General features: G+C 44.0%; 1 protein-coding gene across 1 annotated transcript; it reads right to left on the bottom strand.

The window, feature by feature from the left end:
- Positions 1–1,391: 1,391 nt before the first annotated feature.
- Positions 1,392–14,481, bottom strand: LOC122561963 (BTB/POZ domain-containing protein KCTD2-like). Its single transcript, XM_043714301.2, has 6 exons — positions 14,271–14,481; positions 12,776–12,884; positions 8,443–8,534; positions 6,282–6,377; positions 2,285–2,410; positions 1,392–1,988 (listed from the first exon to the last, which is right to left on the bottom strand). Exons 1-6 carry the CDS (start codon positions 14,469–14,471, stop codon positions 1,959–1,961), a joined length of 654 nt encoding a protein of 217 aa, XP_043570236.1. The 5' UTR covers positions 14,472–14,481; the 3' UTR covers positions 1,392–1,958.
- Positions 14,482–14,504: the final 23 nt, after the last annotated feature.

Here is a 14,504-nt window from a genome sequence, read left to right as displayed (position 1 = left end):
AATTGCAAGCCCATAGGATAGCAGGATCACTGTCAATAGCTGAGACATATACCAAAAGTGCTGGTTTCAGCACTTAATTAGCAATAAGTGGTACTAGGAAAGATGGGTGTTGTAGCTGGGCTTAGCACCATGCATCAAAGTTAAAGGGCAGAGAAAAATGTTACCATAGAGACAACTGAGTCCAATTTTTGATTTATGCATAGTGCTCTGACTAGCAGAGGCAGGAAACTGCCCAGCAAATTCAGAAATAATAGGAAGAAAGAACAAAAATGTTTTTTCTTGATCACTATCTGACTTGAATGAGTGCCATTTTGCTACATTGTTTGAACCATGTCTTATCTTATACACAAAGCAGGGAGGGATCTTACCTTGGTGTTTTCAAGACTTCAAATAATATGCATTTAATACTCCCTTTAAAAACACATCAGAACAACTTCAAAATGTAGAACTTCCCAAAAGCCCTGATTGCAGTCAGTGACATGCTGGAAGGCCAGCGTTTATTGCTCTGAAGGTGGTGTGAGAAACAGATTTCTTGAATTGCCGCAGTGCCATTAGGAATGGGTGTTTGACCTATAGATAGTGAATGAACAGCAATATAGTTCCAAGTGGCTTTGAGGAGCTCCCATGCACCTGCTGCTCTTGTCCTTCTGAGCTGGTAGAAGACTTGTTTGGAAGGTGCCTATTGAAGGAAGCTTGACAAGTTGCCGCAGTGCATCTTGCAGACAGAACTGTAGAAAGACACAGAGCTTTGCCCAGTAGTACTGTATCTGGATTATACAATGACCTATCTTTACCCATTATACAGTGAACAACTGTGCACACCTATATGCAACCTTGGTGTTGTTCAGTGACCTAAAATCAATTGTGACAGAGAGAGACAGGCCTGTACCACTTAGTACTGTCCCCACATTGTACAGTATGACCTGACCCCAATGTTATTTCATGACTGAACTTCACCCACTAGTACCATGTTTGTGCAATATAGTGAGAACTGTCCCCACCAGGGGTTCCATGGGGTATTATCCAGCAATCGACCTCTAGCTACTAGTACTACCCCATGTTATATAATGAGAAAACTACTGTACCTGTTCACTGACAGACCTGAACCCAATGGTATTGTACCTGTATCCATCAGTACTGTATTGTTATAGTGATAGACCTGACCCAACCAGTACAGTACCCCAGTGTTGTACACTGACAGATCTGTCCTCATTCTGTACAGGTGTTATACAGAGACCTTTCCCCACCATTACTATACCAGTGTCGTAGAGTTTCAACTAACTTCAACACAACCTACATTTTGAAGGACGTAACCTAGAACTGTATGTCACATGAGTTGAACATTTCAAATTGTCAGAGTTCAAAAGATCTATAAATGCAGCACACTTCAATGACAATACTGTGTGGTTTAATCATCCCATCATCATGTCATAAAAGTACAGCGATGAAAGAGGAACAAGATTGACAAGAATTGTGGAATTTCACATAATTGTTTACTCAATTGTTATACTGCATCATTCACCTCCCCTCAAAAGTCACTGAGTGAAATCCATGCACACAATGATCCATAGGAAGAACAGAAAGGAATTCTCACAAAGCAGATACAATGATACACTGGCTCTGCTTTCTAGTCGCCAAGGAATGAGCAACACCACAGGTCCGTTAAAGGCAATTAAATGCATTGGTTGAATATATACTTATCACGCAACAACAAAAAAAAACATGGGGAGATTTGGCAGCTTTAATTCTTGAGTAGTGCTGTAAGCCTCTCACAGGCTTCAAGCGAAAGGCAGAGAGGTTGAGTTCTTCAGTAAAATGAGCCCACTGATCAAGGAGGCCCATGTGAACCAAAACATCAAGAGGCCGGTGTCTGAGTGTGGCAAAGGTTTGATGCCCCCAACTAGTGGAGGCTTCCTCCTCAAGGTTCAGAATTGAAACAGCAATTCCGATTCAGTAAGTCACATTCTTGAGCCTCGCTCTTGCAGAATCTGTTTCCAGAAAATAATATCGGGAGATAAGTTCATTAGAGGTTTTAAAGGGGTGGGAAAATTTGGTCAAGCAAACCCAAGTTGGTAGATCTCAACCCCACCATGTCAAGTATCCCCCATCCCTTCTGTCCAGCTGTCCGACCTTCTCCACTTTAGCACGTTCCACATTCTAACCAGTAACAACAAAATGCAAAGAATATCTCAAACTGTCGTAACTTGCCAGCATGAGGTCGGCATGTCTTGTGGCAGCGAGAGTGTGAGAGAGAACTAGAGGTGAATGGATGGCAGAGCAGTACCTTGGCTTTTTCACTGGGCTCTATGACAATTCCATTAGTCGAGTTATTTAGCTCCCTGGAGACAACACAAAGGAATTCAGCCTGATCTTCATTGCCATAGTTATAGGAGGATCCAATGCTAATGAGCTGTGAAAGAACATGGAATTTAAATTACGTGTAATACATTTATTAGTGCACCAAGTATAATTACACATGCCTCCTGCTGCACAGACATTTTCTCCATTAATGAGATACTGCAAACATTTGGAGAGATCTCTCGCTAATCTAAGATGGAGGACAGGAAATAATTATGGCTGTAAGAGCTGCTCCTTTTTTTGAGGTATTTTCAGTGTAGGATTTCCCCAAATTCCAGGAGCAGTAATCACTGTTTTATAAGCTGTTGCATTGTTTTGGAACTTTGGGGGGAAAAAGATCAAAAGGAGACAAGGGTCACATGGTCAGTGAATCAAACAAGAAAGACACCTGCACTGTTGTGTGACCCAGCAGTGAGCCTTCACAGCTACTGCCTCTGCTGTTTGATTTCAAATACCTCTGAACATCGGAGTTCATCTGAGATGATGTTGGCAGGGTTGGAGTTACAGGGAGAGGTTGAATAGTTCGGGCTATTTTCCCTGGAGCGTCGGAAATGGAGGGACTTTATAGAGGTTCATAAAATCATGAAGGGCATGGATAGTGTAAGCAGGCAAGGTCTTTTCCCTGGAGTGGGGGATTCCAAAACCAGAGGACACAGGTTTAAGGTGAGAGGGGAAAGATATGAAAGGGACCAAGGGGCAACCTTTTCGTGCAGAGTGTGGTGTGGGTATGGAATGAGCTGCCAGCGGAGTGGTGGAGGCTGGTATAATTACAACATTTAAAAGGCTCCTGGGTATATGAACAGGAAAGGTTTAGAGGGATATGGGCCAAATGCTGGCAAATGGGACTAGATTTATATAGGGATATCTGGTTGGCATGGATGAGTTGAACCAAAGGGTCTGTTTCCGTACTGTATATCTCTATGACTATGTAGCTGCCTCAAAAGTTAAAGAACCAAGATAAGTTGTCTTTGTAGGGTTCGTCTTTAAAAACAATTCTTAGTAGTACATAAGTTAAACACTGCTAAAAGGAGAAAAATCAAAATGTTTTGTTTTGCATTCATAGGAATAGAACACAAGACTCAGACTTGAAAAGAGGAACACGAATTTATACAGCATGAGCAGAGTGCTGATTGGGCCGCCACTGGCTTGGAGATTCAGCAGGAACTATGAAACGTTAATCTTAACTCTCAGACCAGACAGGGAATATCTCTTCTATTCTTTACTCTGTCATGGATATATCAGCCAAGCTAGCACTAGTTGCATATCCCTAATTGCCCTTGAACTGAGTGGCTTCTTTGGCCACTGCAGATGGCCGGTTCAGACCTGCGCCCATATGCACATGCATAGGAAGTACCTATGCATGCTTGTATACCTGCACTGTGAGGAAGGGCCTGTGTGTGCACATGCATGTATGCATGTCAATGTGGGCACACAAAGGGAAGGTTTGTGCATGTCTCATCCCTGCAGAAGGCTGTGCACACATGCAATACAGGGTGAGAGTATGTGTGTGCACCTGAGAGAATGGGTGAATATGAGTGAAAGCTTGGTACAGTGTGCACATGAGGGAAAGATCTAAACATGCAGTCTCCCCATCCTAACCATGTGTAATCTGTACACACATACAAAGTTCATCAAATGAGCGTACATGGGGTGCACACTGGGAATGTTGCCAGCAATAGTCCTACATGCACAGGAAAAATTGAATGCCAATGGGGGTTGGGTGGGTAGTTTGCAGATGTGCATGAAAGGGAGAATGTGTACATTGATGCATGCATGAGTGACAGCACTCATATGGGTGATCATATAATGGAAGGAGCACACATACACATGCCTATGAGGGAATGTGTGTGCATACATGTGCATGAGAAGGTACATTCATGTAAGACAGGGAGAGCGTGTGAGCACTGCACATGCAAAAGGGGGCACAGGAAAGAGGAGGACAGGGCAAGAATGTGCAGATGGGACTGGGAGATTTTTATGAACCTTGGTACTGAGTGAGTTGAACACCAACCAATCAAGCTCCTCACTCTCCCAAAAAAAACCTGCCCAACAAATTAACTGGGAGAGGAATCCCACATTGAAAGGCAACCTGCTTCTGACCTGATGCTTGAGGTGCCAAAAGGCCTTCTCCTGCTGCTAACTTGTATGTTCATGTGACTTCACATGCCTATGAATTCTATTCAGACCAGATCAGAATGGTGGCTCAGTGGTTAGCCCTATTGCCTCACAGCACCAGGGACTCAGGTTCGATTCCACCCTCAGGTGACTGTGTGTGCAGTTTGCACGTTCTCCCCGTATCTGCATGGGTTTCTGCCGAGTGCTCCGGTTTCCTCCCACAGTCCAAAGAAGTGCAAGTTAGGTGGATTGGTCATGCTAAATTATCGATAGTGTTTAGGGCTGTGTAGGTTAGGTGCATTAGCTATGGGAAATGCAGAGTTACACGGATAGGATAGGTGTGCTATTCTATGCTCTTCGAAGAGTTAGTGTAAACTGTTGGGCCGAAAGGTCTGTTTCCACACTGCAGGGATTCTAAGAAACCAGGGGTAAACACAATATCAGTGCGAGTTATACTCAACTTAGTGCAGTCCTGAGCCCCACCCACTTAGAGTCATAGAGATGTACAGCATGGAATGTGATCAGGAATTGGAGCCGAGCTTGTCTCTGTCTAGATCGCTCTTTTTAACTTAAATAGCAGGAAAATAGTTTAATTAGTTAGATCTGCTTCCTGGCACTTCTAAAAGCCTCTTACTCATTACTCAAATGACCAATTTAAGTCTTTAGAATTGCTTAGAAATTCTGCTAAATATTGTTATAAATGTGGGGTGGCACCATGGCTCAGTGGATAGCACTGCTGCCTCACAGTGCCAGTGATCTGGGTTTGATTCCAGCCTTGGGCGAATGTCTGTGCAGAGTTTGCACGTTTGTGTGGGTTTTCTCCGAGTGCTCCGGTTTCCTCCCACAATCCAAAGAATTGCAGGTGAATTGATGAATTGACCATGCTAAATTACCCATCGTGTTAGGTACATTAGTCAGGGGCAAATGTAGGGGAATTGGTCTGGGTGGGTTACTCTTCGGAGGGTCGGTGTGGACTAGTTGGGCCGAAAAAGGCCTGGTTCCATACTGAAGGGAATCTAATCTAATCAACCAAAAAAAACATGTCACACAACCCAATGATTAAGAAATATAAATGTGTTATGCTGTACCACCACCACTGACCCCCCCAGCCCCAAATCCTCCATGAGAACCAGGTTGGGCAATGGAGCTTTTACTAAACAGATCCTCTTTGCTAAAAATAGCTTGGAAGAATTCCTCAGAAACACACCTGCAAGTTAATATTATATAGTAGATCTGCATTGCAACACAGTCATCCTCTCCACATACTGGTAAACTGAGTGCAAAACATCATTCAAATGTTTATACAAACATTGTTTCAAAAGGTCTACAGGATGACATAAAAATTCCTACCCTAGCCATCGTTGAAATGTAGAAGGATAAAGCACCACAGAAGCAGTCCTCCCTGATATTTCAAACAAACTCAGCAACATTCTGCCTAACACAACCCTCAACTGCACTCCTGACCAAAAAAATTGACTTCACTTCCACTGAAATTTGCTTACTGTCCACCTTGCATCACATACCTAGCATTCTGTTGCATATATTCCCTCCCCTTTCTGCCACTCCATTCTGTTTATCTTTTGAGATTAAACTGGATTATTGTTAGCCCTACTTCGGGTTGTGTCATTTTCCACTTTTTACTGTTTAGGTCAAACTGTTGCTTTTAAAATCCTTACACCTCAATAACAGCTCCCCTCAGTGTTCAAAGTATACTTGCAAGTACAGTTGCAGTGCAGTGCCCATTGATGGTTTCAACCTTGTCAAAACCGTAGATCCCATTTAATAATAACTGATAATTAAGGAGTTACCTGCTCAAACTTCCAGCCATCTGACATTGTCGAAACCATCTGGGTGAGCTCCTCTTCCTGGCACTGCAGAACACGGTAAACATGTTTAACTGGACCCTATGGAGCAAACAGCGATAATTAGAAATACTAGCATAGCGATCTTTATTCATTCATAAAGCAGTCAAAGGCAAAAAAGAAACAAACCACCACCTCCTTTTCTTCTGCTAAGGCAAACCTTAAAGTTTTCCTTTTTTTAAAAAAATTTCATTTAAGGTATTGCTGGCTGGACCAGCATTTATTGTCCATCCCTAGCTGCCTCTTGAGGTAGTGATGGTGAGATGCTTTCTTGAACCACTGCAGTCCATGTGACCAAATCTTCAGTTATCCATTGCTCCATGACAAACTTTATTTGATAACATTTCTGTGAAGCATCTTGAGGAGTTTTCAGACATTAATGGTGCTGTATAAATTCAAAAGCATTATGGCTGTTGCTCCTACCAATCACACCAAGTCAGAATGATTCCCAAGTCTTGCTGCATGCAGGCATGGTCTGCTTGGTTATCTGGCGAATTCCAAATGAAACTGAACACTGCAGCATCATTCAGAAACAGCCATGAGAGAACATGGGATAGAGGGAAGGGAGATAAATCTGCTCAGGTAAGAAGTGAAGCATCAGAATTTCTAAAGTGATTGACCTCCAATAATCATAACCATCTTTCTTTGTTCCAAATCAATGGTTAGCTTCTCTCTGATCCATTGAACTGAACTTCAAGGACCCTTGATCAAATGTATCTTCTCACCTCACATATAGCATTCAGCTGTGTCCATTTCTAGCTAATACTGTTTCTACATCAGCTGAGGTATTCATGAAGGCCTCGCCTTTTCAAACTGTCCTGAGGCATGATGACCCTCAGGTTAAATTCACCACGGGTCATCTCTCTCATGAGAGAATAATCCTGTGGTCCTCTGGGACTTGGTGACTTGGATATCTGGAAATGTGGGAAATTTTTCCACTCCAACTGAGAGATGGTGGATCTATCTTTCTGGTTACAGAGTCATAGAGTCACCTAACATGGAAACAGACCCTTTCGTCCAACTCATCCATGTTGATCTAGTTTCATAAACTAAATTAGTCCCATTTGCCCGCGGTTGGCCCAAATCACTCTAAACCTTTCCTATTCACGTACCTGCACAAATGTCTTTTAAATGTTGTAATTGTACCCACCTCTAACACTTCCTCTGGCAGTTCATTCCATATACGTACCGCTCTCTGGAAACACTGATTCCCAGGTCCCTTTTAAATCTTTTCCCCCTCACCTTCAACCTATGCCCTCTAGTTTTAGACTCTCCTACTCGAGAGAAAAGACCTTATGTATGCCTTTCATGATTTTATAAACCTCTGTAAGATCATCAGCCTCGTATACTCCAGGGAAAAAAGTCCCAGCCTAGCCAGCCTCTCGTTATAACCCAAACCTTCCAGTCTCGTTAACAACCTTTTAGATCTTTTCTGCACTCTTTCCAGTTTAATAAAATCCTTCCTATGGCAGGGCGAACAGAATTGTATGTAATACTCCAAAAGTGGCCTCAACAAGATGTCCCAACTCCTTTACTCAATGTTCTGACCAATGAAGTCAGGTGTGCCACTTTCAAGGAACTATTTATCTGAACCTCTAGGTCTCTCCATTTGACAACACAACCCAGGACTCTACCATTGATTTTGGCTTATCAAAATTCAACATCTCGCATTTATCAAAATTAAACTGCATTTGCCACGTGTTGACAAGCTTATGTCTCCTTTGGCCTACTGGTTAGAAGTGCCAGCTTCTGGTGAATCTGGTCAGGGATTATACATTGGAGAGTTTGTTTTTTCATTGGTGCAACCTAAACAGTCTCTGAAAGATCACCAAACACGCCGACTATACATTTTGTGCCAAACACCTAAGGACACTGCCAATTAAAAAAAAATTAGATAAATTACTTTTGAAATTTCCATTCCCAACTTCACTTCACTGTCCAGGGTCCTGTAATGTGTGCAACACACTTTGATGATCCCTATGTTCGCACTCTGCTTTTGTACATAAACATAGACTGGTTTCAGAGAGATGTCAGAAACCTGAGTTGGAGCGATCTCGTTTCCAGTAAAATAAATTACCAAATGGTTAATCCAAGGGTAGGTTCTCACCTGTGAAGTCCTATTCTCCAGGTCCCTAATGCGTTCTTTGACCAGCCGAACGAGTAACGCAATGTTATAAAACTCTGCCTCCTCCAGGACCCCTGGAAAAATAAAGTACAGATTAGAAAGCACTCAGCCAGGGCTTGACTCCATCAGCAGTAGTGTCAGAAGCTCAAACATTGCCTCAAGCTTAAAATTTGACCAACAAGGCAGTTTTCATGAGCTTGGTGGCTCAGCGGTTAGCACTGCTGCCTCACAGCACCAGGGACCTGGGTTCAATTCCCACCACAGGCTACTGTCTGTGTGGAGTTTGCACATTCTCCCCGTGTCTGTGTGGGTTTCATTTGGGTGCTCTGGTTTCCTCCCACAGTCCAAAGATGTGCAGGTTAGGTGAATTGGCCATGCTAAATTGCCCGTAGTGTTAGGTGGATTAGTCAGGGGTAAATATAGGGGTGTGGGTTTCCATTCAGAAGGTCGGTGTGGACTTGTTGGGCCGAAGGGCCTGTTTCCACACTGTAGGTAATAGAATCTATTGCACCATGAACATTCAGACAATTTAACAAGTGAATGGCAACATAGTACCATACAAGTACAAAGGGCATGTCCAAACAAAATACTCAATATCTAACCCATCCAGTTTCCTACAGCCAAACTTACACCTTGTCCAATTTCACTCAGTACCTGTAATGTTTTTCACTACAACACAGGGCAAATGTAGGAACACCACCTAATTGGAGATGAACTGATACAGCATCCAAATGAAACCTGGGTCTCTGCTTTGTATGGCTTTGGGCTATTCAAAATGTACACTTAACATAAGATTATTGGGCAGCATCCATTGGTACAGTTTTAACCAGGATCATGTTTTGTTCAGGGAAGGGAGGAAATATATAATAAATTGTAATTTGTTTTTGATAAAATCCCTACAGTATGGAAACAAGCCATTTAGCCCATCAAGTACACACCAACCCTCCGAAGAACATCCCACCTGACCAACCCACTTCCCTTTCCCTGTAACCCTGCATTTCCAATTGCTAATCCACCCAACCTGTACATCCCTGGACACTATGGGAAATTTTTGAGGAGAAAGTGAGGTCTGCAGATGCTGGAGATCAGAGCTGAAAATGTGTTGCTGGAAAAGCGCAGCAGATCAGGCAGCATCCAGGGAACAGGAGAATCGACATTTCGGGCATAAGCCCTTCTTCAGGAAGAAGGGCTTATGCCCAAAATGTCGATTCTCCTGTTCCCTGGATGCTGCCTGACCTGCTGCGCTTTTCCAGCAACACATTTTCAACTATGGGAAATTTACCATGGCTGATTCACCCAACACGCACAGCTTTGGATTGTGGGAGGAAACCATGGCACCTGAAGGAAACCCGCACAGACATGGAGAGAATGTGCAATCAGCACACAGACAGTCATCTGACGCTAGAATTGAACCCGGGTCCCTGGCGCTGTGAGGCAGTAGCGCTAACCAATGAGCCACAGTGCCTGAATGAAACCTATCTGCTATGTCAAAGTGTGGCCTTCACCTTTCACTGTCTTATGAGCAGAATAGCTGACCAGTTTACTCACTCAACTGTGACTCAGCTTTTTAATTCAAGTATTATGCTTGGGAAAAAATTGACCTATGGGAGGAGAGTAGGTACAGATCATCTTTTATACCTTTCGATCCAAGCTGTTTAAACCCAGTTTTGGCAGTCTAATTGAGTGAACAAATAGACAATAGTGCAGGGTATGTCTTAACACTTAATGCTAATCAATGTAATGGTCAACCCACCTCTATAATGAATCACTGCACTAAACATAAGTAAAGTCACCATACTCTCAGAGGACCATAGGGCTGCTCTCTCATTTGAGAATGGCTGATGGTGAAGTTTAAACTGATAGTCACTAGCAAGGGGCTAGAAGGCAGGATCGTCACAATAATCTCAGTCAGTGCAGGTACTGACCATAACTGACATTTGAAGGCCTCACAATGTTTAAGACTCGTCAGCATGCCTTTGACTTTCTTCAGAAACTCTCTAACCTGATATGGTTTTACTCAGTTTCTAAAATCCACACCATCAAACAAAAATGCACAAAGGATGGAACAGAATTTAAAATGGACACAAAACCACAGTGGAAAGTGTGTTTTGTCCTCTAAGTATTCGTTACTCGCGAAGAGAGAAAAAGATGTGGAGTCGGGAATGTGCAGGAAAATCATATATCCTCTGAAAAACAAAGCAAAGTGTGAGTCATTCGCATATTGAAATGCGCCTCTGCACTCAGCTGCAACGTTTAGCTCTTCATTTGCTGCAGCTTCTTGACATCTACCTGTACATCACAGCTCATATCATTAACACTTTAGCTATTCCACATCATCCTCTGCAGCAATTTACGCAAAGTACCATCAGCCCTACCAACATGAGGAAACCAGAAACCCAAATCAAGCTCCAAACTTCAACAGTGAAACCACCGCTTTCAATGAGCAAGCAATAATGATACCTCAATCTAGATCATTTGCCTTGTGCGTTAGGATAAAGAATTTTACACAATTGTTCAAATCATGTACATATTTTAGATAAATATGTAAGACAAATGGCAACAGATGTTGTGTTTAGAATACCATTTTCAGAACACTTGCTTTTTCTATTATACTTGTGCAACACAGTCTTGGTCTAATCAGTAAATAAAATCCTAGACTGGTGATCTCTCATGATGCAATCCAATCTCTTTGAGAACTGGACACATATTAATCATTCCTCAAAATCAACGCGCTGTTTTCCCTGGAGCGTCGGAGGCTGAGGGGTGACCTTATAGAGGTTTATAAGGTCATGAGGGGCATGGATAGGGTAAATGGACAAGGTAATTTCCCTGGGCTGGGGGAGCCCAAAATTAGAGGGCATAGGTTTAGGGTGAAATGGGAAAGATTTAAAAAGGACCTAAGGGGCAACTTTTTCACACAGAGAGTGGTTCATGTTGGAATGAGCTGCCAGAGGAAGTGGAGGAGAAGGGTGATTACAACATTTAAAAGGTATCTGGATGAGTTTATAAATAGGAAAGATTTAGAGGGATATGAGCCAAGTGCTCGCAAATAGGGCTAGATCAGTTTAGGATATCTGGTGAACATGGACAAATTGGACTGAAGTGTACGTTTCCGTGCTGTATATCTCAATGGCTCTAAGTGCCCTATTATAACATCTTTAGTAATAGCTTCTGACATTTTGCCTATGTCAAACATTAAGCTAACTTGCCCATAATTTCCTGTCTACTGCCTCCCTCCCTTTTTGAATAAAGGAGATAAATTAGCCATTTTATAATCTAATGAAACCTTCTCTGAATCTAATGAGATTTAAGACCTTTGGATGAAATCCATCAGCACCTGGCGACTTGTCACCTCGCAGTTCAAACATGTAGCTGTCCCTTCTTGAAAGTTGTATGCAGTAAAACATATTTGACCACAAAGCTATGATATCGTGGTCTGCAAAGAATGTCTGTAATGCTCTGCCTGAAAAGGAGATGACTGGTCCTGTCATATCGTTCCCTGAGGAGCATTGCATAAAGTTTTAAACAAATGCCAAAATATAACTTGGCATCTGGTGAGAAATGCTGTCCCTGCCAGATCCTTCCCTACACGCCTGGAGTTTCACTCTCTCTACCCAGAGAGGCAATGGTGAGGAAGAGACAGTCGTTCATTTCCTTTGGATGTTCCTTTGCAGAGAAGGTGTCGGGAGAGAGATGCAATCGTCAAGGTCCAATTTGAGAAACACTGTGGCTGAGGACTCTGCACGCTATGGGCTGTTCCAGGGATGCACACAGAGCCAAACATTAAATTCTGCTGGAGGACATCAACTTTGTGAATTACACTTATTAGTTTTCTGAAACACATTGGCTCTATCCATTAGAAGATCATTCACAACTAAATGTTGCAGACTGGCACATTACAAGGTCCAAGATTGTAAACTGAGGAATGTACTGAAGCTTGACACAAGTGCATAAAGAGTTAATGGAGAAAAGAACTGTCTAAAGTCCACCTTCCATAGTAAACTAAAGGATTGAAAATTGTGTAAAATCCGTGCATTGCATCTTTGTCAAGGAATATTTATTATAAACTTCAAGTGTAATTGAACTTGGACTGAGGCAATTCAGACTGTCACATGCTGTATAGAAGATTTTTAATTGTATTGTACTTTCTCAAGTGTCCAACTTGAAATGTTATTGAGCATATTTATACATTTGTTTAATAAATAATGTATAAGTTTGAGGAAAAAAAAAAGTATGATGTCCAGTGAATATCCTTGGCAATATGTTAATGTCAATCAGTATGCTAAGTTATATTTCAGCAGGTTTCAATTCTCACCCTCCTCTGCTAAATCCTTGTTAATGATCAGTTTGCCATGTCGCAGGTAGTTGAGGATCGGCCCAAAGTAACTTGGGTCTCTGTCAATTAGGTAGGCACCGGTTTCATCCTGTAAAATATAGAGAAAAAGCAAAACATAAAATAAAGTGTAATACAAATTGATCATACACAATGCAAAATCAGACTTTGAATGTACTGAGAATGTTTTGGTTTCGTATTTCTTCCATACAAACAGCATAACTTCAATTATGACAGTGTTTGGTGAAAACCTGAGTGGGATTGGGGACAGTTGATGAGGATGAGGACTGCGAACCCTTTGGCTTTTGTTGGTGATCTTTCACCAAGATCTGATAATGATCAAGAATGTAGTCACCCTTCCTGCCAGTCAGTGCTTACTCCCATCAGGTTATCCTGAGGAAATTGCTGCTAAGGAAATGTTCCCATGTTCAAACACGGGCAGAGATAGTTGGTGAGAGAATGTGTTGCTGCTGGCAAGATGACCAGGAGTGGGGAGGACGGTGCTGGATCTAGTAAAAAACAGAGCCATACAAACAAGTCAGGGTGGCACCTGGTCCTGAGTACACACAGTGTGTGGATGGGGCTCTCATGTAAACTGACCCCAGTCCAGAGGGGCTTGCCCACCGATCACCATGGAGACAATGCAGTGGGGTTGGGGGGGGGTCACCATGGAGACAATGCAATGCAGTGGGGTTGGGGGGTCACCATGGAGACAATGCAGTAGGGTTGGGGGGGGTCACCGCAGAGACAATGCAGTGGGGTTGGGGGGGGTCACCGCAGAGACAATGCAGTGGGGTTGGGGGGGGTCACCGTGGAGACAATGCAGTGGGGTTGGGGGGGGTCACCGTGGAGACAATGCAGTGGAGTTGGGGGGATCACCATGGAGACAATGCAGTGGGGTTGGGGGTGGTCACCATGGAGACAATGCAGTGCGGTTGGGGGGGGTCACCATGGAGACAATGCAGTGGGGTTGGGGGGGGGGTCACCATGGAGACAATGCAGTGGGGTTGGGGGGGGGGTCACCATGGAGACAATGCAGTGGGGTTGGGGGGGGGGTCACCATGGAGACAATGCAGTGGGGTTGGGGGTCACCATGGAGACAATGCAGTGGGGTTGGGGGGGTCACCATGGAGACAATGCAGTGGGGTTGGGGGGGGGGTCACCATGGAGACAATGCAATGGGGTTGGGAGGGGGGGGTCACCATGGAGACAATGCAGTGGGGTTGGGGGGGGTCACCATGGAGACAATGCAGTGGGGTTGGGGGGGGGGGGGGTCACCATGGAGACAATGCAGTGGGGTTGGGGGTCACCATGGAGACAATGCAGTGGGGTTGGGGGGGGTCACCATGGAGACAATGCAGTGGGGTTGGGAGGGGGGGTCACCATGGAGACAATGCAGTGGGGTTGGGGGGGGGTCACCATGGAGACAATGCAGTGGGGTTGGGGGGGGGGGGGTCACCATGGAGACCGCCATTACCTTGTCCGAGTCCAGGTCTGGGTCCTCCTGGCACAGGCGGCACAGGAAGGATTTGGGATCCCTGCACAGGGTTTGCTTGGTGCTGACGAAGTACGTCCCTCCCACGTTCAGACGAACCCATTTGTTGGCGGCTTTGTCCCCGGAGCCGGGAGCGCTGGCGCCATTACCGCCCGGAGGCCCCGCGTTCTGCAGCTCCGCCATCAAGCCGCCATTTCCGGAAGTGTCGGGTCAAAC

Source organism: Chiloscyllium plagiosum, unplaced genomic scaffold, assembly GCF_037043375.1.
Source record: "Chiloscyllium plagiosum isolate Xiang-an unplaced genomic scaffold, Cpla_swu_hap1 HiC_scaffold_25, whole genome shotgun sequence".
Classification (NCBI taxonomy): domain Eukaryota; kingdom Metazoa; phylum Chordata; class Chondrichthyes; order Orectolobiformes; family Hemiscylliidae; genus Chiloscyllium; species Chiloscyllium plagiosum.
This window is presented reverse-complemented; position numbering and strand designations above follow the sequence as displayed.